The sequence below is a fragment of the Ruditapes philippinarum genome, unplaced genomic scaffold (genome assembly GCF_026571515.1).
Source record: "Ruditapes philippinarum isolate M1 unplaced genomic scaffold, ASM2657151v2 ctg452_1_1_1_1, whole genome shotgun sequence".
In the NCBI taxonomy this organism is placed as follows: Eukaryota; Metazoa; Mollusca; class Bivalvia; order Venerida; family Veneridae; genus Ruditapes; species Ruditapes philippinarum.
In genome coordinates, this window is record NW_026859349.1 from 61,086 (window position 1) to 88,331 (window position 27,246).

At 34.5% G+C, this 27,246-nt stretch overlaps 2 protein-coding genes across 2 annotated transcripts; one reads left to right on the forward strand and one right to left on the reverse strand.

Annotated features, from left to right (window-relative positions):
* Nucleotides 1–2,515: 2,515 nt before the first annotated feature.
* On the reverse strand, nt 2,516–14,654 carry LOC132756153 (uncharacterized). Its single transcript, XM_060747147.1, has 6 exons — nt 14,503–14,654; nt 9,748–10,058; nt 7,338–7,491; nt 6,149–6,328; nt 5,000–5,200; nt 2,516–4,037 (listed from the first exon to the last, which is right to left on the reverse strand). The coding sequence occupies exons 2-6, from the start codon at nt 10,042–10,044 to the stop codon at nt 3,847–3,849; spliced, it is 1,023 nt and encodes a 340-aa protein (XP_060603130.1). The 5' UTR covers nt 10,045–10,058; nt 14,503–14,654; the 3' UTR covers nt 2,516–3,846.
* A 1,544-nt stretch (nt 14,655–16,198) lies between these two features.
* Nucleotides 16,199–26,586, forward strand: LOC132756154 (uncharacterized). Its single transcript, XM_060747148.1, has 2 exons — nt 16,199–16,282; nt 24,277–26,586. The coding sequence occupies exon 2, from the start codon at nt 24,396–24,398 to the stop codon at nt 26,445–26,447; it is 2,052 nt and encodes a 683-aa protein (XP_060603131.1). The 5' UTR covers nt 16,199–16,282; nt 24,277–24,395; the 3' UTR covers nt 26,448–26,586.
* The last annotated feature ends 660 nt before the right edge of the window (nt 26,587–27,246 follow it).

Genomic DNA, 27,246 nt, shown 5'->3' on the forward strand with positions numbered 1-27,246 from the left:
CAAAATCGCAGAATATTAAGCCCGCAGAAATAAGTACTTATACGGTAGCTTCCTCACATGAAATAATACAAAGTCCCTGTCGGGATTCGAACCCACAGTGGTGAGGGGCAAGTGGTTGGAAATCAACGACCTTAACCACTTGTCCTCAATAGTTTTATTTCAGTTCATTTTACCCGCAATGTTTTCCCCCATTAATTGTCATATTAGATTTAAACAATATTACTTTCATTATTTGATTTTAATCAAAATGGAATTTGATTTAAATAGGAATTTATAATAAAACAAAGATTTAGTAGATACTGTACACTAATTCCATGGAGAATTTTGCAACTGTAAATAAGTTGAAAGTTCGTTTCAATCGTTATATGCCCGGTACGAGTAGAGAATATAATGACTAGACCAGCTTAGAAGAGAACCCCGATCGAACGCAAAAGTATCAAAGAGGCGATCTGTCATATTTAATTTCATATATTTATTGAAAAGCTGTTAGAAAACATCTAGAAAATATCATTATTGTGTTTCTATATTTATTCTGATTTATATCTTTCTCCAACACTTCTTGCCATCGCGCAATCCAACATACCTCTACCCATAACGGAAGCTCTTCTAGAGTATCAATCGAACAGGCTATTAGTGTTAAAATGACCAATGAAAATTCTGCCTATATTAATTTCTTTACTGTTAATTTTAGCGGAAGTCAAGGTGAAATCAGACGGCCTTCGGTCGAAAAATATAAGTTTTCATCAGATATAATTGGCGCAAAGAGCAAAGATGTAGTTAATCCAAATTTTCAAAAGCCGGTCGAAATACAACCACTCATCATCGGGACCTTAGGTTTTTCCAAGGCTTTAATCACCCTAAAGTTATAGTACTACATATTATACTAATAGGATTTAACTGAGAATATGTCGTCTTACCAGTATCTCAATACTTTCTTGATATTATGTAAGAGTCTCCCAGCAGTGTTTATTATTATGTCCAAACAAGCTATGCACTTTGAAAAATCATTGCTGCAAAAAGAATGTTTAAACCAGTTTTCAGACTTACTTGTCCGATTCTAACGCACCACCACGCTGTACGTGGTCGGACTGCACATAGCATTATCGGACTGCACATAGCATTATTATGTATACAAAAGGGGGGGGGGGGGGGGCACGTTTCTAAAATATACAGGACTGGATACCATGGAATGCCGGCAGGGACATGCCAATTTGCCCAATTGCTGATTTGCATATGTGCCAAGCTAACATCGTTTTATACTTTTACGTCACAGTCTTCTTACGTCCGCCGCGAGAAATTAATATTTTTTGTTTTAACCTATATTTTCAGAACTTTTTGTATAAACCTTATCATCCGCTTAAGATATCTAATTTTCACTCGTGTTTTAAACTGGACTTAATATGTCTTAGCTTTTACTATAAAACTTTATAAGTTTGCATTGGTATAATGATTATGCATGATCAATTGTAATATAACTTTAAAGTTATCTGAAACAACTCTCACTGTAAGAGTCTATACATGTTAAATACTAGTCCGGGGCATGTGTTCTCTTGCCACCACAATGATGGTATTAATACATGTACTTTAATGAAGAAAAAGGACAGCAGAATTAGGACTTGAAACTAAAAACTTAGAAAATATTCTGCTGAATAATCTATGCCAGGAATACCTGTGATTTAGTACAAAGTAATCTTAATATGGAAACCATTAAGGACATTAATTTTGAAGTCAAGATTTATTTGTTATTTATATTTGTGTTGATTACAAGACATTTAAAGTGTATAAAGCTATATAGCTGATGCAAAAATTATTGTTCGGATTTAAAAAAAAAAGGAATAGTTCAAATGTTTGGATGAAATAAAAATGGCAATCAATTGCCTTAAAGCGAGTGGCGCAGACACAAAGTCATTGCTAATCGGATAAAACCCTACTTAAAATAGCAAAATAATATTTTTGTTCCCGAACATTTTATTCTGTTTACGTACAAATTCATGTGTGTTAAATAACAGAGACATTCTATGTTATTACTTTTCGGGAATAATAGAACCAATATTATTTAACTGTATAAATGTATTTTATAAAAATATTTCATAACATATCAATTTATACCCTTTAAAACTTAGAGTTATTTGCCAATTAAGCAGATTCCCAACCAGCGTATCAACAACAACATAATCGCCAAGCATTTACTCTATCACACTCAAATCTAGCTATGAGTCCCAAATACATTCAAGGTAAAATTAATATGCTTAACAAATATACTATAAATATTAAAATATATTAACTCTGTTTTTATAAAAATGTGCTTATAACTTTTAAACATTAAATCTTTGGTCAGTTTTGGTTATTTCTTCGACAGAAATAAATATTTTTCCAAGTTTTTGAAATTGCATTTGAAAATTTAATATTGGCACGGGAGTGTGATTCGAACATGAAATGCGTGTCTCTCGCACTCGACAGGTATGGCTAAGTGCTAAACTAACGATCTTCTAATATCATGTCTATGACAAATATCAGCAGAAATATCATTTATTCTAAATCCATGATAGCAATAGTGCTTGATTAGATTATCATCTGTAAAATATGTCATGAAACATTCCAAAGATACATACATTATCTAATTGGGCCACATCATAACATTTACTGCACGTATCATTATCAGATATACCGGGCGAGGTGCACCACATTATTACATTTACTGCACATATCATTATCAGATATACCGGGCGAGGTGCACCACATTATTACATTTACTGCACATATCATTATCAGATATACCGGGCGAGGTGCACCACATTATTACATTTACTGCACATGTCATTATCAGATATACCGTGCGAGGTGCACCACATCATTACATTTACTGCACATATCATTATCAGATATACCGGGCGAGGTGCACCACATTATTACATTTACTGCACATATCATTATCAGATATACCGTGCGAGGTACACCACATTATTACATTTACTGCACATATCATTATCAGATATACCGTGCGAGGTACACCACATCATTACATTTACTGCAAATATCATTATCAGATATACCGTGCGAGGTACACCACATCATTACATTTACATCACATGTCATTATCACATATACCGTGCGAGGTGCACCACATTATTAAATTTACTGCACATATCATTATCAGATATACCGGGCGAGGTGCACCACATTATTACATTTACTGCACATAATTATCAGATACCGTGCGAGGTGACCACATTATTACATTTACTGCACATGTCATTATCAGATATACCGGGCGAGGTGCACCACATTATTACATTTATTGCGCATATCATATCAGATATACCGGGCGAGGTGCACCAAATTATTACATTTACTGCACATATCATTATCAGATATACCGGGCTAGGTGCACAACATTATTACATTTACTGCACAAATCATTATCAGATATACCGGGCTAGGTGCATAACATTATTACATTTACTGCACATCATTATCAGATATACCGGGCGAGGTGCACAACATTATTTCATTTACTGCACATCATTATCAGATATACCGGGCGAGGTGCACCACAATATTACATTTACAGCACATCATTATCAGTTATACCAGGCGAGGTGCATAACATTATTACATTTACTGCACGTAACTGTTATAAAGCATGATTACTGCGAGCGTCTATAGATAGTAACTGCTCCAACGCTCTAAAGGGAGTTAAATCCATTTCAAATTGGTCAACCATTTCAAAGGGAGGCTACCCCAATAAAAATTAAAAAAAAAACAAGCAAGGAACGCTAATAACATACTCAACTTTGATATGCATATCAGTCAATAAATATTGAAATAGTATTCACAACTACACAACTAAGGGATGTTATTCGCTTTTTCACATAATGATGTATCCCCATTCACGTACTCTCTGTTGTTATTATAGATATAATTTAATAGCTTGTAAAGTTTACTATCTCTCTGTTTTATAAATTGCCTTTGTCCATAGGCATCCGAACACAGATTCCGTCCGTTACTTCCTATTATATTCAAGCACGCCATGCCCTCTGAAATAGAAATATTACATCTTTTAAATTATAATCACTCGTTTTTGAAATAATGGAGTGAGGGGCTCTGAGGATTTTTTCTTCATCAGACTAGTAAAACTGGAAAGTCGTCATTGCCCAAACCCGAAACAAAGTTCATTAAAAAAAGAATCATTCCAGATAGATTCCGAATGAAACAAGAGTTGTACAATTAACTTTTCTATTTTCAGTGCAAGAAATTATGCAAAAAAAAGCAAAAAAAGCAATAGGTCATAACAGGCAAAACTTATGGGAGATTTGCCTGTCCTTAACAGTTAACGAGTATATATATAATGGTAATGGACAAATGTTGATATTTAGGGGGAAAAGGCCCCTTTTTAAAGGCCCACTAAGACTCAAAAATGAAAATAGTTTGATATGTCAAAAGCTTTTGTAAATTTTGGTGTCCTATTACAGTTTACATGTTGGCTCAATGGTCACACATATATAGCTAAACTATCTTTTGCTTCTTTTGCTTTGTCAATTAGTTAAGTTATAATGATTTAGTATTTTGATTGAATTTTAAAAAAAGAATTTGATTTCATTTATCACGAAATATGCCACGTCATGATAAAACCAACATAATGCGTTTGCGACCAGCATGGATCCAGACCAGCCCGCGCATCCGCGCAGTCTGACCAGGATCCATGCTGTTCGCTTACAAACCCTATTTCAAGTAGAGAAACTGATAGCGAACATCATGGATCCTGATCAGACTGCGCGGATGTGCAGGCTGGTCTGGATCCATGCTGGTCGCAAACCCATTATGTTGGTTTTGTCATGACGCGGCTCAAATGTGTTCTTCATGTGATAAGCGTCTTACATGTTCTAAATCCAGTATTCAAACATTTTGCCATATCTGCAGAAAGAAAAAAGTTTAATGTGCCTTTAATTATCTTAACATATGTAGAAGCTAGCACACTGAATACATAAAAACAACATACTCAGTAGATTGTTTCTGCCAGCGCCATTAAACCACGCCAATGTCCCCAGCATAAAATATTCATATTCATTTTTCACACCAGCCCAGGTGAAGTTAGCTGTTGCCGCTGTGTACGCGTTCTTTATATCTGTCACAGTTTTGTTGTCCAATATTCGGGTCATCAGCATAAATCCAAACTCTCTGATAAGCAGGTTTTCAGAGCCTGTAATTTATTTAACAATGTAGATTTATTTAAGCAATATATAAAAAGCGCCATAGAAAGTCAAGTGTTATTTCTTATGCGTTTATTGCGTTTTTTATGTTTATGTTTTGAATTTAACGCCAGTTTTGTTTAAGATTTATTAATTTTTACATAAACTTCTTTATTTCTTATAGCATTTTCTACAAACTCTTACAGCATTATTATATGACAAGGGTTATAAATTAGTTTTTTTGTTATGAAATATACAGCGTGTTTTGATTCCGTGAACAGAGCTCGTAAATCCACCAATACATGAACCAAAAGCATCTAAATAAATGGTGAAAAATGAATTTACTTAGAAATAACGACATTAAAGGGAAATAACGACATTAAAGGGAGTCCACTAAGGTTTCCCTGACATGATGGGAATAGAAATATTTTTTCGAGATAAATGTTCTATTTGATGTAGTCTAGACCAATAACTTATGTGTAAAGTTTCAGCTCAACCGCTTACTCCGTTTTTTCCAGGATAATAATTGCAATTATAAAAAATGACCCAAAACTGAAAAGCGTTCAAATCTAGCTATTAACCATACCAATGAAATACGATATATAATTTATTTCTGAGTATATCTGTGTTATCTTTAGCAAATCTTTCTATTTTTAGTGCCCAGTCGATCTTTGTAAGATTTTTTAAAGGTTTTTTAACCTTGGAGTTCCTTTAACAGGAAGTTAAATACGTAATCAAACATGCGTCACTAACAAAAGTTTTGGAGCGAAAATGAACAGAAATCCTGGTATATTTTTTAAAGCGTGAAGTTTTTATTATCAATCAGTTAATTTTTACGTCCGATATTTTCATTTCTCTGTTTATAGTTGCCAATGAAATATTTTTCTGTCCTAGCCCGCCGCATTCAATTTTGTTGGAAATTACTAGATGCCGTCAAAAAACTGTCATTAGAGTTTTACCTGATGGATTAAATCCTTCACAAACTACGTTAGTTTCAACCACAAAGAGTCTTGAGAAATTTCCGTAAGCCCAAAGGTAATTGATAGAATATGCTGTATTTTGGTACGGGTACTCTGGCGTGGTACACCACGGTGAGCAATCCACTTGTTGGTCATTTTGAAACTGGATGCCACACTTTCCTGCAGATATAACAGAACATCGGTCTATAATTGTTTGTTTGATTCGTAAAAATCAGCGTAAATATTCTGATATTCATTTTCAAGTACAGACGGGTAGTTACATAAAAGGTTCCCATAGATTACGAAAAATACCATTAGACATAATTATGATATGCGGTTCCCAAACAGTTATAATTATTAAAATAATGATATATGCACAGTGCCCAGTGTAAAATAATTATATATGCACCCTGTCCTGTGCCAAATAATGATATCTGCACCCTGCCCAGTGTGCAATTATGATATTGGCACCCTACCCAGTGTATGCACCCTGCCCCGTGTACAATAATGATATGTGCACCCTGTGCAGTGTAAAATAATGATATGTGCACCCTGTGCAGTGTAAAATAATGATTTGTACACACTTTCCAGTGCAAAATGCACCCTGCCAAGTGTAAAAAAACGATATTTGCACCGTGCCCAGTGTATGATTATGATATATGCACCCTGCCCAGCGTAAATTAATGATATATGCACCCTGCCCAGTGTATAATAATGGTATATGCACCCTGCCCAGTGTATAATAATGGTATATGCACCCTGCCCAGTGTATAATAATGGTATATGCACCCTGCCCAGTGTATAATAATGATATATGCACCCTGCCCAGTGTATAATAATGATATATGCACCCTGCCCGGTGTGTAATAATGATACATGCACTCTGCCTAATGTATAATAAAGATATAGGCACCCAACAAAAACAACATTTCAATTATTAAGCATGAGAACATTACTAAGTCGATCATGGTAATTATGAGTAGAAAAAGCAGCATTACTGCGATCGTCCATCATCATCATCATCATCATCATCATCACCACCATTATTGCAATCAACATACAGGTGCTCATAAGCGTGTTATTTTTAGATTTAACCCCCGACCCGAATATAGCAATCAACTGTTCCAGATTCATTGCTGGACAAGTTCATTATACAAATGAAGCGGTATTAGCTACTGTGTTATATTACCTCCACAAATAGACGGCATGTTTTCGGTGAATTCTGGGAATAAATTTGCCGGTAAATCTCTTGTAGGAAACACACCTATTGTGTTATTTGCTGCGATGGTAAGAAATATTTTACGCGGCATAAATCTCACGAGAAGATGTACCACTTTAGCTGCCTGAAATATATGAAAATACAGTTTACATTGTTGGCATGTAATACATTGTTGACATGTTGTTTGTGCGTGTCAAACACTGTTGACATAATGTGAGTGCAATACATAGTTGGCATGATGTAATTGAGTGCAATATAAAGTAAACATGATGTAAGTGATCGCAATGAATATTTGGCATGCTGCGAGTGCAATTCATAATTTGCATGACTTAAGTAAATAGTTGACATGAGATGTAAGTGAGTGCAATACATAGTTGGCATGATGTAAGTGAGTGCATTACATAGTTGACATCTTGTAAATGAGTGCAATACATAGTTTTCATGATGTCAGTGAGTATAATACATAGGTAGCGTGATGTAAGTGAGTGCAATGCTACCAGTGCATAGTTGGCATAAGGTGAGTCAGTTCATTGTCGTAAATGAGTGTAATTAAGTGCCGACATGCAGTCTGTGTTTAATTAGCTGTTGCCATATTGATTGTGTGTGCAATAAGTGTAATACATTTTGGTTTGTTGTAAGTATGTTTTTTAGGGAGTACAAATGGTAGTGTGTTGTTTATGTCATATGTTGTAAGTGAGTGTAAAGAGTAAGGAAGAGTAATGCGTTGAGAAAACAAAACCCGCATGGAAAATTAAAACTTAAGAATCAGCAGAGCAGTGCAGAAGTAAAGTGATATGTTAATGTTACTGTAAAACATTAAAAAAGATGGTAGAACTTCTTCGGCATAATAGCAGAATGTTTGCCCCTTATTCCAAGAATGTTACTATAACACTATATTTTTTCTGATACATTTGTACTAGTATTACATTAGACACGGTGCATATCCATATCGGTACCCTCTTTGCGAAATCTGCTGAAACGGTACCATCTCTGAACATGCACAGGTCATTCTCTGCTAAAAACAAACCAGCGATGGATACAAATCCAGTAAAATTTCATTGTAATAAGGAAAGGAGGTATGTCACGTAGAAAAGATGTATACTACGGAACACTAGGATGTTTTATTTATGTACTGATTTGTCATGTGCCCGATTTTCATTTACTGCAACTTCACAATAAGCTACAAAAAATCGACATGTCTTGCTTCGCCCATCACCTCGATATATTTTTCGGGCTGAAATGAACCTGTGGCTTGATTATATATGCATCATACATATTTAATATGTTCATATACATATCATCATCGGACAAATGGCAGTATATTGTCAAAAATAAATGTAAAATTCATAAAAACATCCTACTTTCGGTTTTGCAGCGGCACGGGCTACCTCTCTTCATTTGAATTTTTATATCACAGGTACACGCTCATTTTTTAATACATAGGTACCCTCAAAGCACGACATATGCTTTTATTTGCGTTAATCGTTAAGTATGTAATATTTACATAAAATTAAAAAGTATTACATACACACTTAACGATTAACGCAAATAAAAGCATATGTCGTGCTTTGAGGGTACCTATGTGTTAAAAATGAGAGGGTACCTGTGGTATAAAAATTCAAATGAAGAGAGGTAGCCCGTGCCGCTGCAAAACCGAAAGTAGGGTGTTTTTATGAATTTTACATTTATTTTTGACAATATACTGCCATTTGTCCGAAGATGATATGTATATGAACATATTAAATATGTATGATGCATATATAATCAAGTCACAGGTTCATTTCAGCCCGAAAAATATGTCGATGTGATGGGCGAAGCAAGACATGTCGATTTTTTTGTAGCTTATTGTGAAGTTTCAGTACATGCAAATCGGGCACATGACAAATCAGTACATAAATAAAACATCCTAGTGTTCCGTGGTATACATCTTTTCTACGTGACATACCTCCTTTCCTTATTACAATGAAATTTTACTGGATTGGTATCCATCGCTGGTTTGTTTTTAGCAGAGAATGACCTGTGCATGTTCAGAGAGAGTACCGTTTCAGCAGATTTCGCAAAGAGGGTACCGATATGGATATGCACCGTGTTAGAGTTACATCAAAGAAAATGCGTGACTGTCCTACCTCTTCATGTCTAAGAGAAGAACATGTCATTTACATGAAGCAAATGGAACAACGTGATTTACAGAAAAGAAACAGAAAATTGATTTGCGGTGATACCAATTTTAATTGTCACATTAGTTTAAACAACATTATCGAAAGTGTGACATTTTGATGTAATGTTAGTACCGACGTTTTCACGGAAAATATTTTTTTATTACACATTCAAAATAATATTGATGAATTGATAAAGCATATAGTGAAATAGATGTACATACTGCCAGGGCTGCACCGTTTATCTCTAATGATTTTCCAAGAACTTGAACGCTCGGTCCGTCTGGTTGCTCCTGATTATCATAGCCACATTGCGTCACATAATACTCTTTATCAGCAGACGGCTGTGTTTGACGTCTGCTTCGCTCGTGTATGCCAATATCTGTGTCTAGGTCAATGTCATTTACAGCACGTGCATATTGGTTGTGCTCAAACGACTCGTCATTGTATATGTTGGAGATGTCGTCTGCAGCAAGCGCGTGCACCAGCAAGAAAGGTAAGACTACTCGCAAGGTTCTCATGCTGCCTTTGTTATCTAAAATTAGAAGGAAATAATAAGTAATTAAAGGCCCATTATGTCCGAGAAAGGCTTTGATTGCTATTTATTTTTTTTGTATACTTTTGTATTTTCTAAGAAGTTACTGATTGCCCAATTACCCGAATCATCTTTTAATTCTGTTGCTTTCTGGCAATTAATACAGCTATAGTGATTTAAAAATTTAGTATTTTTTATGGAAGTCAAAATACTGCTGTATTTTGCTACTTTTACGACAAATAGTCTTACATTTAACGTTTCTTTCACCTGGTTACAAGCATCTAACATTCTTTAAAACCATTGTTTAAATGTTATAATACTTATGCTTGCCTTTTCTGAAGAAGTGAAACTGTATTCGTTTCTGGGGCCTAACGTGCCTTTAAGGTCTTTCTATTAATGCATTTGTTTTTTTTAGAATATTTTCCATTTAGTACGTAAGTTGATAACCGATGTAGTTTGAATGTTTAAAAAGCTATAAGTTCAAAGACCCATTCTAGAATCCCTTCCTCGGACAACAGTACTAGAAAATGACTACAAAGTTTCTTGTCCGAGGAAATCCAACATCTTCCCCCTGACGGGATTTGAACCAATGCCGTCTGCGATTCTGCGATGAAGCATTAACCACTCACGACACCTTAACTGACGTTTTAAGGAAGCTTGACGTAATTGACGTAACGGGGGGATAATGTGACGTAAATGGTTTTATTTTGTTATTTATCATATGAACGGATCTGAGAGATGTTATCTTCAGACACCGTTGACTAATCAAACAAATTTATAAATTAAGAAAAAAACTTAAACATTCAGACAGACAGACAGACAGACAGACAGACAGACAGACAGACAGACAGACAGACAGACAGACAGACAGACAGACAGACAGACAGACAGACAGACAGACAGAGCAGACAGACAGACAGACAGACAGACAGACAGACAGACAGACAGACAGACAGACAGACAGACAGACAGACAGACAGACAGACAGACAGACAGACAGACAGACAGACAGACAGACAGACAGACAGACAGACAGACAGACAGACAGACAGACAGACAGACAGACAGACAGACAGACAGACAGACAGACAGACAGACAGACAGACAGACAGACAGACAGACAGACAGACAGACAGACAGACAGACAGACAGACAGACAGACAGACAGACAGACAGACAGACAGACAGACAGACAGACAGACAGACAGACAGACAGACAGACAGACAGACAGACAGACAGACAGACAGACAGACAGACAGACAGACAGACAGACAGACAGACAGACAGACAGACAGACAGACAGACAGACAGACAGACAGACAGACAGACAGACAGACAGACAGACAGACAGACAGACAGACAAGACAGACAGACAGACAGACAGACAGACAGACAGACAGACAGACAGACAGACAGACAGACAGACAGACAGACAGACAGACAGACAGACAGACAGACAGACAGACAGACAGACAGACAGACAGACAGACAGACAGACAGACAGACAGACAGACAGACAGACAGACAGACAGACAGACAGACAGACAGACAGACAGACAGACAGACAGACAGACAGACAGACAGACAGACAGACAGACAGACAGACAGACAGACAGACAGACGGGCAGTAGAATTATATATACAGGAAAATGGCGAGAGATTTTTAAAGTTGTATAAATTTTTACTTAAAAGTTTGATCACTTTTGATTAAATTGAGATGTAAGCTCTACCGATTGAAATATTTAAACGTTATTATATACAACGTAAATGGCACGGATACTTAAATCAAAATGATTTCTTTTTGTTAAAAACGACATTTAACCTTTCATTCATGGATAACCATATGATTTATTATGCAAATTATCATGCATCAATAATTCACAATATACTGGGTATATAAGAGCAATCACGTGAAACCGTATACGCTAAAATGCACATTTCTTTTTTCGTAAAAGAGCTTTATGTGCAATTATTTTTAGTTTACTCAAGCATTCTATGATATATTTCTTTGTGTGGGCGAAGATAATTTTAAATAATAAGTTATAACAGCAATTTTAAACGCCACATGCAATTCTTTACAATGATATTTTGATTACTGAAACGCGCAGCAAAACACCGTAAAGAAGTCTCATCAAGGTTTTGTAAATTAATCCAGGTAAAATTCTCACTTTAAAACTTTGAATAAATAGAGAAAAATTCGTCAGCATGAAATGTAAAGATAACCTAACAATATAGTTATAGAAACTGTGAAATTTAAGTATCTATCGTAAATATGATATTTTCTTTGATAAAATACGTACAGTATTGTCACGGACGATATGTTGTCAAAATATGATTATGATAAAAAAAAGTTTTATATTCAAAGATGCACAACACAACAATGTTTAAATTTTGTAAAACTCAAAGGTGTAAAAACTATTGCATGGTTGAAGTTTTCAGTCAGCTAAATAAATCCAGTATCTATGTATTTTCAGACACGAGTGGGCGCCTGAGCAGAACCACCGATGTTCCGTAAGCTAGCTGGTTAGCTCCCTCAAAAGAAATAATCCGAAGTCCTTGGCGGGATTCGAACCTACAGCGATGAGCTGCAACTTGTTCTGAGCCAACAACTTTAATCACTCTGTCACGGACGCCCCTTCACGACACGGTTAAGAGCACACGACGACTGTTTAGTTTTACTGATGGTTGGACAAATCCGATCGGTTACGGTTACGTGTAATTCTTAAAGCACGAGCAGGCACGTGAGAGAAAACCTCACCAGCACTCCGCAAGCGTTCTGGATATCAGAATCCTAAGTCCTTCTGGCAGGCTTCCAAAAATCCCCAGCAGTGAGATGCAACCGGTAGCTAACCAACCAACCAACCAACCAACCAACCCACCAACACACCAGCCAACATGCCAGCCAGCCAGCCAGCCAGCCAACCAACCAACCCAAACTAAGCTAAACTAAACTAAAAGCAAAATGAGATTTTTTTATAAAATGCCCTTAAACATTAACTTAGATAATTCTCCGACTTAATTATTTGTGAGAATACAGTCAATACAATAGACGTTGTTGAATAAAACTTGGCACCTTATTAAAGGTGTTGCAAAATTTCCGCGGGCATTGCTTTTTGTTGTCTTGACCATTTGTCGTTTTCATGTGTTATTTTGCAAAACAAATACTACAAAAATTCAATGAACCAAAACAGTTAATCCAGGTAAATACAAAGGACGTCACCGACACTAAAGGAAAATCCTACGCCAATCCATAATAAAAAAGATTTTCTAAGAAGTAGTAAATTACCGACAAGAATAAGCTTGTATTTTAATGTTTTAAATTCATAATTCCTGAAAATTCCGATTATATCTATATTTTTCATAGTCTCAATAATAATGATGATGATGATTATTATAATGATGATAATAATGATGATGATGATGATGATGATGATGATATTGATAATAATAATGATAATGATAATGATAATAACTTCAACTAATAGGTGGTGGTGTTGGTAGTTATCACATAAAATCATGGCAGTAAGCCACATTGAATTTATACAGTTCAGCCACCGCATCGTTCCTGGGCATTTTGTCAAGCAGTTGCCTTTTCTTTCAGAAGGAACTGATAACTTATGTACATACCAGAGCAGAGGCGCAGAGCGTAGACCGTAGAATTATGTCGGTCAAAAGCCATACATAGCTTATGTTTTGTGAAATGTTATATAATTATATATACCGACAATAAATAAATTTTGATATGATTTGATTTGAAAGAATTTTCATGATTAATCACAAAACGAAAGTCACCTTCACCGTCCAGGAATCGAACCCGGGTCTCCCAATTCACAGTCCAATGATCTACATATTGAGCTAACTGGACGGCTCTCAACCATTAATAAATGGGCTTGTTTTTATTACACAAATCGTCAATAATACTTTCAGTGGCCCAGTGGTCCAGTTTCGGCACAGGACCTGTTCCGACTCATTACATGTCGTTTTTCTAGAAAATAGGCACTTCATAAGAAAATGATATGCTAACAGATGGTTATACACACATAACATAGTATCATCAACAACAAAAAAATCAAATATTAGAAATATTTAAATGAAAACGGCATTGAAGACACCGGAACTGGTCCTGTACCGGAACTGGCTACTTGACCAGTGATGACTGAAGTATCAATCAAAAAATACAGTATCGATCTCATTTGACCCGCCAACGTCCGATATTTTGCTGTTTAGTATTTACGCTTTCTATTGTTATTATCATTACATAATCGATTCCCTTGTGTAGTACATAATGACTTATCCAACGGTCAATGTGACCGACGGACCGTCATAAACATATACATGTTTATCATTTAGTCTGAGCATCAAAATTTCAATTTTATTCCTTTTACTATAAAAAAAAATCAAAAATCAAAATTAAAACATTTTGAAATATGGAAAAAATCTTACCCTTGTAGGCTCAATCCTTTTTTTACTTATAAGATTTTTTTGTATCATATATTAGATAAAAATCAAATTGGACTCGACGCGACAGGCCAAAGCCTTGAAAAATTCCGAATTAATCGGGAGTGTATAATTTTGTCATACAGTTGAAATCATTGTACGTTTCACGCTTCACTGGCGCACGACTTTCAAATAGATCACGGGTAAATGTAAATATAACTATATTGGAAATAAAATGTTTGGTCAGTACTTCAAATAACACAGTAAATAAAGTAGAATCTGACGGATTAAATCGATTTTCTTTATCCACTGTACGAACCGAATGACCGTAATGTACCGTACATAAATAATGCATACTTTTAGAATTACGTGCAGCAATTAAACTGACCACAGGCTATATAATAGCTGGCAAGTTGGTCGTGACATTTGGTTTACACACTTCATTTTTGTTTGATTGTGTAGGAAGCTATAAGTTTATGATCCGTTTCTGGAACCAACCAGTACTAAGCAAAGAGTGTAAAGTTTCTTGCTTAGGCCTAACCTCTGACATGATTTGAACCCATGCGTCTAGTGATCATTAGATTACTAGGTCGACGCGTTAACCACTCGGCCGTTCTGCCACTATATTTTCAGTTAAAAACATTGTTTGCCGTGGAAGCTATTTTATTTCATTTTCAATGTCAAACACTGAATTATGGTTAAACAATATTCATACGATATGCCAAGTAAAAAAGCGATTATCTTTTTTTCTACGTATAAAGAATTTTGAAACGATTATAAACATTAATATTTTGAATCGTGAACGAATAAATATCTTGGTAAAGTAAATCTCTGATTATGTCAAGTATAAAAGTGACGATGACTATAAGGTTGCAATTATGATTTTCATGTAATATTAATGGTAAAAAAGGTGATTTTATTTTTACATGAATAAGGTACTTTTTAGAAGTTCGCAGGGGACCAGTCTACAGAATTGTAATCTATCATTCGGAACTGCCTCGGCTATTATCTATAATAACTTATCCGAAGACTGACGGAAAGGGCTGAGTAGTTGCGATTGTTGTATCTATGCCGAAGAATTAAGGGGAGATCACTGCGTGGAGATTGTTAAACACCGTCACGCAGTGACATCCACTTCGTACTGATCAAGGGAAGTAACCGCTGCGAGGAGTTTGAAAACACAATTTTGAGTGTTCACTCCTTTTTTACCTTGAGTGACCCAAACTTCTCGGCTTTCCTTGTTGATCTTGTTTATCATATATTTTGCGCTGAAACCCAAATTACGAGTATTGCACAATCAATCATAAAATAATTAAATAATCTGAAGGAGTAGCCAATTAAACGTTATCTTTCATTGACTTTAATTAATATATCAACATACATTTTACTAAACTAGTAAATTAATCTAGTCTTCTTTATTAGTTATAAATATTTTATGCCGTGGTGGACATTAATTTAGAAAATTAATTTTCGAAAATTTATTTATTTGTCTTATTTTTCACAATTGTCATAATAACTTTGAAACAAAATAAAATATTCCAATGTACATAAAAGAAAATTTCAATATCTTAAACCACTATAACTTTTTTATATTCATAAAATGGTTTTGTCAAACGTCTTTAAAATTATTTTGTATGAAAATGCGCAGTAATGCAAATTGGCGCCGTTTTCTACGTAAATGACGTCATCAAACGTCACTTCCGTAAACGACGCCATATTCCCTAAAAAAAACGAACGTGACATATGCTAAATGAATTTCTCCAACAAACGTGCCAGGTCTTATAAGGCAAGTAATCAATTTTAGTATTTCGGTTCTAGTCTTGTTTGATTTAAGTTGAGAATGATGAAATGATGATTTTTTTAAAGCTTGTTACTTTTTGTAAGCAATGTTGCGAATTGTAACAATACTGTATAACATAATTCAGACACTAAGTTAACTTTTTGTCATCGAGAGTTTGATAAATATTATTTGCCTCACAGAAATTTTGCGTCTGTACACAGTAGATATTCCAGGGAAGCCTACAGTAGATATATATTCAACAACACACGTGATGATCAAATTAAAATTTAGATTCTTAACCCGCCAAAAATAAAACAGCAAATATTGAATAAGATATTAGTATGGTCGCATTTATTTTATAAACTTACCTTATTGGAATCAATAAATGTTGAATTAAGTACTTCTAAATTGAATATGTAAAGGTCTTAGCTTTTGAAATGAAACTAAAAAAATACATTTTGTTTTTTTTACATAAATTCAAATCATTATTTTCTATACTGAAGTATAGTCTGATTTTATTGACCTGTCAATTATGAATACATTATAGCACTCATTTAAATATTCGATCCCACTTCGGTTTTGTTCGTTTATTTTACGTGAATTGATATGGAGCATATGTAACTAACGTTTGGAAAACTCCCACTAGCTTAATGTAGGTTCTCATAACATCCGCAATAGCACAGTCGGTTAAGTGATTACCTAATATATGAGAGGTCCGAGGTTCGATCCATTCTTTTGACATTCTTTTTAGACGTCACTTATTTTTAGACCTTGTTTTCTTTATTTTTAAGTAGAGTATTATAATGAAAATGGTCAAGCACTTTCAGAATTTTCTACACAGATATGAAACAACTAAGAAACACTGAATTGTCACGTTTTGTTTTGTATTTTACGGCACTGAAATGACATCTATTGATCTTAATCCGAATGAATTTTTAATATTAATTCTTGAACAATGTTATATAAAAAAGTATAGTATTTACAAAAAGGGCAAAACCTATTAATAGAAAGAACTATAACTTCAAAGATGTTAAGATAATAACTTAATTATGAATACGAAAAATACCTGGATATACGCTGTCTCGATATTACAACACGTAGGACATTTAGAAATTATATACCCGTAGTTTACCCTATTGCGCTATAACGGTCAGTATAAATAATCCAGAAACCAGATGAATGTAATCATATCTTACTGCGTAAATCTCACGGAATTTACCGAACAGTTATCGAATATTAATATATTCTGTGCATTGACCGTATAATCAGTATGGAATTGACAGGTTAATAAAATCAAACAATACTGTATGGTTGCATTTTTATTTACACGTGAAAAACGGCTTTCTTGCACGATGCAATACCACGTGTTATTATTGTTGCATGATGACTGCGTGTATACTTTGTATAAATCTAGAACTTCATTGAATGTGTATTACAGAAATCGATCTTGACATAAAAAACTTCCATAAAAACTTCACCCCCCCCAAAAAAAAAAAAAAAAAAAAAAAAACAACAACAAAAAAACAAAAACAACAAAAACAAAAAACTTCTTAGTAAACGCTTTACTTGAGAAATTTGAAAGTATTTCTTCTTATGAACTACATACTATAAAGTACACACCATTTAGATATCATAAATAAACAGGAAATTTTGTATCCGTTTATGCTTAAAAATTGTTCGCCCTGACATTACAATTAGTTTCAGAATATATCATTACATTTCGTAGAAACTCACTAATTGCTTCACGATTACACGAAATAATAGTATAATTTCAAGCGTTTCGTTAACACCGCGTGCTTTTTTGTAACGCAGTGTGAAAAATGAATGATAAATGTATAAATCCGCAACAAATTTGAAAAATACAATAGGGAAAAGAAATTTTGAAATTTTTCAAAATAAAATGATTTCTCTTACATTTTTGTTCTTGTTAAATAAATTTGATAATAAAAAGTAATAATTGCTCGATTTCTTGGATTCATTTTTTTGCAGGTCATTTTTATCCGGGAAGAAAGACTAACACTTAATTAAGTATAGTTCATGGTTCTTCTTCTTCTTCTTCTATTTAAATTTAATGAGGGTCCATCCGCCCGTGAGGGCACAAAATGCAGCTTGCGCTGTCGAGTACGGACCCTGGACATGTCACCAGTCATGAAGCACAAAATGGTGATAATTTACCTCCATGCAATTTCCACGGAGTATTATCCAAAGATATGAATTTTGAGCCGAAAAGTAGGTCACTGTACGGCGGTCAATGAGAACCTAAATGTACAGTAACCTGTGGCAATAGGAAAGGTGTTTAGCCCTGAAAAGGGCTGTTGGTGCCAGCTATAGGCCTGCCTTACAAGCCGTCTATCTGTACTAGGGGCTCACGCACCCTAGTACACCATCCTCGTCGTCTCAGCCTACTTTGTAGGGCCACTCCCCTCGGCATTAGTCAGGACATCGGCAGCTGGTCCGCAGAAGTGACGAAGTAGTAGTTCCGTAGTTACCGCCCACGGTTGAAGGCAAAATTAAAGTTGTCTACCAGCCAAGTTGTAAATCTTCTGCCGATGCCCTGTACCTTCTCAGCGACGTGCACGCTCCGAGGGGAAGTGAGAAGATAGTTCATGGTTAAGATTTTCTTTCATTTTATACCTAAACATATATACCAACAAGAAGTGTTTCTGCCTACGATCTAAAATAATTCTAAAAATAACTTTGGTTTAACCATAAGCTATAATTTGTACCTTAAAGATGCACGCCTCCAGATGAGCCAAAATATTTTAAGATAATCAATATGGAGAAAAATGCACAAACAATTTAGGAAAGCTAAAAACATTCAAGCTCCAAGCAATATTTTACATGTTATGTGCAGTTGTTTGGAGCGATTTATTTGTTGTTTGAGATATTTCGGTGTCAAAGATGTTCCTCACATATGAGCAAACAGAGTTATAAATACAAACAAAAAAGAAAGTACAATAAATGTCAGTAATTATGATGGTGGTAGTGATGATGATAATGATGATAATTATAATGATGGTGATGGTGGTGATGATGATGATGATGATGGTGGTGATGATGATAATGATAATGATGGCGATGATGATGATGATAAAATGATGATAATGGTGATGATGGTGGTAATAATGATGATGATGGTGGTGGTGATAATGATCATGACGACGGCGACAACGTGAAAGTTCATTAAAAATATCTAAAACGTATTTAACAACACACTAATTATTGATTTATTTAATTCAATTATGATGGATGCTATAAGCTTAAATGTTTCTGGATCCAATGAGGGTAAATGCGACCAACATTTCATTTAAATAATTATACACTAATGATCCTGCTACGCATGGTGAATTCTTATAACATTGCATCCATCTTGGAAGCAATCTTAAATGTTTCATTTTTCCAGTAGTGACAGATTGACACAGCTTCAATTCCTTTCAATACAAGGCTTTTCTACAACATTCAACATAGAAAAAATATAATTAATTAATTCAGAAAGATTACATCCGTTTAATATAAATAGAACTAGGATAAATCCAGAATTTTTAATGGGTTCTGAACAGATCATATCGTATAAAGAACTGGATTTTAATTAGACGGAAATATGCGTGACATGCAATCTCTACAATTATCGGCACACAACGATGGTTAATGGATAAGTTATTGAATGTATTATTACACACAATACACATCATACATATCAATACATCTTATTACTTTAAGACCAATACCCCATGACACAAATAATTGAATACAAAACATAATTATAATAAATTGAAACCATAAGATATGACAAATTAATATAATCAATTGTCTGCTATTGTAAGCCAACTTAATATTTCGCCTAGTTCGGTTTATAATTAACTAAATCAACCAAAAGATATTATTTCAAAAATCACTAAAGTTGTTCTTATTAATTGATTTTTTATGACCCCAAAGTGCGGTCGCTTGTCTGATGTCAAAAAATGCACATGTACCTGTGTACCGCACTTTGGGGTCAAAATTTGACACCACTTTGGGGTTGAACCCCAAAGTACGCAACGCACTTTGGGGTCGGACACCAAAGTGCGTTTGACACCAAAGTGCGGTGTTACATAGCTCACCGCCAATACCCCATTTAAATATAGTGATCGTTGAATGATAAGAAGTTTGGACGCGACACTGATATCACCCATTGGGCACCAAACTCCTCACAGTGATTACCTCCCTTGGCAGATTGTAATCACTGCCTTCACAGGCGTCACATGATGATGAAAGTCACATGACGTAACGTAAATATCGACCGTTACATAGAAAATCTAACGTCATTTTTCTCTTTTTCGTACATTCGTTCGTTATAGTTTATGAAAATATCAAAAGTATACAAACTAATGAAAAATAAATTCAAAAGATAAAAAATAACAAAATAATGTTAAAATGTGTGCGGTGGCAGAGATCTCTGTACTGATAAGGGGAGATCACTGCGTAGGGGATTGATTGAGCACCTATTTACTACCCATCGTCTGCTATTTGGACCAATAAGCTACCTATCAGGTAATTCTTTCCACCAATTGAGTAAAAAAAAGGATTGTACACGCTGTCTTGACACTTTATTGCTGGAAAATACCGCCATTATTAAAATAGTCACTACCTTTCATTAGTAGCACCTAACATCGAGCAAAAGAAAACGAATGCTAGATTTAACTTAATTTTCCGCACAAAAATATAAAAATGACAATTTCTTCCGCATGCACTTACTTGTTTATGATTAATATGGATTTATAAATGAAGCAAATAGATTTTATCATTTTATGATATTGTTACTTAATGTAATTAAATTTCCTTTAATAAACAATTGAGATCGTATAAAAATTGTATTCTCTTTTTGAAATGTACACGTTCACACAAGTTACTAGACATTAAAAATACATTTATAGTATACGTTTTCTATAGACTTGAAGTATATAGTCCTAATCATCACATCATTACTGTAATCATCATATTCCTCCTCCTCCTCCTCCTTATCATCATGATCATGATGATCATCATAATTTTGTTTCCTTTGTCATCGTCGTGACGTCGTCATCATCATCATCATCATCATCAACAACAGTATGTTTTCATCATCATCATCATCATCATCATCATCATCGTCGTCGTCATCGTCGTCGTCGTCATCATCATCATCGTCAGCGTTGTCATAATACTTCTCCTTCTCCTCATCATCATTATGTCATCGACTCGTAGTCATCGGTCATCGGTGTTATCATCATCATCGTCGTCATCATCATCGTCGTCGTCATCATCATCATCGATATCGTCGTCGTTATCATCATTTTCATGATCATCATCATCACCTCCGTCATCTTATTATCGTTGTCTTCGTCGTCATTATATAATTTTATCAAATAATCGTCATGACCATCAATTTGTAATTAATTCTGCATTACAGCTAGTATGAATCCTGTTGCCACACCAGACCCTTCATATGCATCATCATCAATGGCAACAGAAAACGATGACCTATTCCTACCTTATCTGAATTCAAGCCTTGAAGAGTTATATGGCGTTGTTCCTAACCCAAAGAAAGCACGCCAAGCAGCCAAATTATGTAAAACAAAATCAAAAGTTTCACAAAGCAAGGTTCGCAAGTGCAACAAGTGTCCTTATACTACATCTCACACAGGCGATTTCCAACGGCACATGAGGAGGCATGCAAAGTCTTGCTTGTCATGTTCGGAATGCAACATGCCTTTCATGACATTGGGTCATTTGAACGGTCACAAACGAGCTGTGCATCAGATTGGACTTTTACCAGGAGATAAGACTTGGAAGTGCAGTTTGTGTGACTATACGACAAGACATTCTTCCGACATTCATAGACATAGGAAAAGACACAAATCCGCACCGATTAGTTGTAACATTTGTAACAGACCATTCTTTTTTTCAAATATGTTAGATCGGCATTTGAAACGTGTTCATAGAAATGCCGATGATCCGCAAGCAAATGTAGATGGGGCTGATAATGTGAAAACGCCAAAGAGAACGATAAACACTCAAGAATGCAACAACATTATCAACTGCGCTCTTAGGAAAAGCAATATAAACGAAGAATGTTTAAATTCCCGTGCCGAAACTGACACTCTATTATCGGATCAAATAAAAAAATTAAATCAAGACGTGATTGATCTAAGACGAAAAAGATCAGAAGCAAAACAACGTAAACTAAATTCTAAAAAAATCAAGGAAGTATCATACGATGGCAAAGACGGAAACAATGCAGAAACACGTTCAAAAATAGGCGGCAATGCAATTCAACATAATAAAATTTTGTCCAACAGAGTCCATCAGGGTGATATACATGAAACCCATAGAAAACATATTTATTGCGCATTCTGCAGATATAGAGCAATATCTTATAAAGACCTACAAGAACATTTGGACGATCATGATATTGACGAACTGTCTGATACTGGCGACAAAGATATTGAGTATGCAGACAATGAAAGTGATGTCGATGATTCTGTTCATTCAGAGAGCGAATCAACGGAAAGTAGTTTACTATCTGAGACCATCTTTGGTAATATAGATAGAACGACGATGGTGTATGAAACAGAAAATAGTAATATTTCAGAAAGCATTGAATTTCCTCGTGGGAAAGACATTCCAGACATCGCAAATGATCTAGAACTTAGCGACACAGATTCAGATTCATCTGCGGGTGGGGAAGAATGTTTTGCAGATATTGTTGAGCAAGCTGTTTCGTCGAATGATAAGATAAATGCAGAGAATGAATATCTTGATGCATCAGATATGAAAAATAACAATGACCTGGAATATTTGGAATTGGAAGACGCGGAAAGTGATGAAGCCTCAGAGGCGGAAAGTGTATGCATAAATGCAGAAGAATTTAAAGACGCAGTTGCTCTTTGGAATGGATTTATTGCCAAACTCGAATTTCGAGCAAAAGACACGTTTCCAATGCAGCCATTTGCATGTTCTAAATGTTCCTTTGCAACAAGTAATTTAGATTATTTGAAAATACATGTAGAGGCACATCTTTGTAAATTAAGGTGAGGGGAAATTTTATAAACGAGTGACGAGAAACGCCCAAATTGATTATTATTATAATGTGAGGACACAAAATTGTGTTATATAAAACGATAATTTATATACTAAATTATATAAAGAACAAATGAATAACTGAAGAGTAGTATGCATTTAAAAAGTTGTCAGCATTATATCTTTCCAAGGAATACAAACGTTATGTATATTAAAATAGTAATTGATGTTGACAGTCTTACTGTTACATCAGTATAAAACTCGTGTTTAGATTACAGAACACCAGTTGATGTATGTGATAAATTCATGCCACAAATGATTATACTTTGACGTTGATCTTCATTTATACAGTACGATTGACTTGTAATCAAGTGTCTCTATTGTATGTAAAAATGTTTTTATATTATGTGCGTTAATTTTGAAAAAAATAAGATAAATATTTCAAACGTTTATTAGTATATGGTTATATATTCTATAATTTACGTATTTTCTGATACTTAATTACATTTTAATGTTTGCTATAGGGATTTTAGCTGTTTCGGTGTCAGAAGGATACGTCAAAACTATATTAATGTCATTGACGTATCTTTGACGTTCATATATTATGGCGTGACGTAATTTGCGTTTTACAAACAAAGCGTAAAGATGCGTAGCTTCATTAATAAATCCATGCATTCGTTTAATAATTAGAGAATACTGAATAAGTTTAAGTTCAATACATGTATTTAATTCAATAAAATCATATTATGCAAGTCTCTGGCGAGCATGATATGATATTATATTATACAATAATAATAATACTATACGGGAAAATGTCTAGGTATATTATAACAAAATATTGGACATGCCGACTGTTATTCAATTCCTAGTAATAAGGGACAGGGTATCGTTTCTCTGAAATATCTAAGAACAGCTCAAGTATTAGCCTTCGTATCATAAAATTTTTTTTGTCTCTATTTCAGGATAAAAGTGTGCAAAAAGTAACAAGTCATAAACATTAACGCAAAAGCTTCATATTAGAACAGCAAAATTATAAATTACCAAAGGACGCGTTATTAAGAAGAATAAATGTTTTGAATAAATGAGGAAATGTACTGGCAAAATTACAGAAATGAGACAATGTGACAAATGCCCATATTCAACAATTAATAGGGATCTATCACGGCATTTAAAGAGGCATAAAGAAGCACTTTATCCGTGCGATATCTGCGATATGCCCTTCTTTGCACGTGGTCACCTAAATGGTCACAAAGAGACGGTGCATGGAATTGCACGTGCATATGTGCCTCGGATATATAAGTGCAAGAAATGTGATTATGAAACCAAGCATTGTTCTGATCATTCTCGCCACATGAAAAGACATGAAAACGCCCCGGACAGTTGTAAATATTGTAACAGACCCTTTTTTAATATTGAGAATATGAAAAGGCATATTAGACGTGACCACAAACAAATAAAACAAATAAAAGAAGATTCAAAATGCAGCAAGAGAGATAAGCCATATGGTAAAGTCACACATAAAGGAAGTGAGGACGTTACTCTAACACAAAATAATCCGCAAGATGGTAAAGATACAACTAAAACAATTGACAAATTAAAGGAACAAATCGAGAGACGAAGAAAGAACAGTGAAGTTGATTTGAATACTAATGTTGAAAAAGATAATCTACCATACTCTAGAGAAGCTTACAGTAGCATTGCAAGTATGAATAAAAACAAAGTTTTTGAGTGTAACCGACAATATGTAAAAGACAAAACAATATCCTGCCGGAAAAGAAATGAAAAAGATGAAAGAACACATACTGACAAGTCATACATTGAAAAAGAAATTGTATGTGCCAAAGGTATTCTTCATAAAAATGTCGATGGTGAACTTCTTCAAACAAAGAAAAAAACTAAAACTAATAGAGAATTAAGGTTTGTCAGTGGTTCAAATGCTCAAAAATTCAAATTACTGAGTTGCGCGTTTTGTGAATTTTATGCTGAATCATTAAAGGAATTACGAGAGCATTTAGATGAACATGATTATGACATGGATGTTACTGATCATTCTGATAGCGAAAATGTCTCTGACAAGGAAATCGTTTGTTTAAATTTCAGTGTTGAATCTATATCTTGTCTATCAGATTCTGAAATGGTTCCACCCGAACACAACGGTGTTGAAACAAATTGTAACGTGGACTCTTCGGAAGGTTACGCCAGCGGAATAGATTCTAACGTTCAGTCACCAAAGTGTGATAATGATGAGAGTGTTTCTGTTGATGACACGAGCGATTCCTTAGACAGTAATGATTTATCCAATGCAAACGTGTTTATCGATAATGACAGCAACATGTTTCTGATAAGGTCAAAGTCAGAAACAAGCAATGAATCAACAAGTAATGCTGACTCTTTCCCCGATGAAAGGGATGACAGTGAAGGTGAACATGAAAAGGAGGAATGCAATGACTGTGATAATGAGACTAACCATATCAAGTATTCTACTTCAGAGAAATCAGTGAAGACAACGGATGCTATTGGAAAATCGGATATCAGTTTGACCGATCTAGAGCACGAAAGCGACTACGAATTCATAATGAGACCATTTGCGTGTTCCAAGTGTATGTTTACTACAGGTAATTTAGAACACCTGAAAGTCCACGTGGAAGCTCATCTTTATGATGCTGTAAGAGTTACAAATGGTGTAGAAAATGAGAAGATAAAATCACATTTATCTCGAGTGACGGACCAATGTACTAGTAATGTTGTCACGGATATTGAAATTGAAATGAATGATCGAGGCAAACCTGTTGATGAAGAAATACGGAACACAACAGACATTGCTTTACATGAAGATAGTTTGTACAGCGATGACAGCGATTGTGATGATAACACAAATGCTCAGGATATAAACATTACAAAACATAGTAAGTCAATAGGAAGACTTAAAAAGGAAGATTTTAAGAAAAATAAAAAGTGTTATAAAAAACATACACTTCACGGAAGGACAACTTTCGAATGTTTGATTTGTAATAAAGATAGTGATTTTGGATCTCGAAACGAAATAAAAGAGCACTTTCGAAACAAGCATATAGAACTAAGAGAAAAAGTATGCAAAACCTGCCATTATTGTTCTAAACCGTTTCCGAAGTGAGAACAACTTTCGAATGTTTGATATGTAATGTAGCTTGTATTGTTACGTATCTAAAATCTGATACGTTCTACTTTTCTGGTTTGTATATAAAGGATTTTGTAACATTGGTCAGGAGGATTGAATGATATTTTTCAATCTCTCTAGTGTTGCCTAAACTGTCTAAAATCTAAAATGTGCATATTATTCAATGAGATAGACCATGTGTTCTTTGTAAAATAATAATCAAATGAGTTTGATGTATGTGTAATGTTCTGTTATTTTTTTAAATAAATTGCTACATATATGTATATAATAAAAACAATGTGAGATTCATATCTTACTAAAATGGCCAGAAATACATCAATAGAAAATATAATTAGTTATTCAACTTCTAAAATCTAATATTCTCTGTTCTAAATAATTAGATTACATCATATTTTAATCAAATATAAACTAAATATATATTCAAGATTAAAGAGCAGTAAAACTCCAAAACAACCTAACATAACATGCATAACATAACATAACATATCAAAACACACAACACACAACCTTATACTCCGTACACTTTACATTACATAACATAACATAATTTATCACATAAACCGCGGCACAGGAGTGTAATAAATAGAGGATATTGAATGAGTGTAAGTTCAATACTGAATTTATTGCACAAGTTGAATAAAATTATATTATGCGAGCCTCTGGCGAGCATGATATTATTTTATTCAACGAGTGCAATAAATTCAGTAATGAACTTACACGAATTTAATATTCTATTTATCACATACCCAAAATAAAGATCGTTTAAAGTGAAATA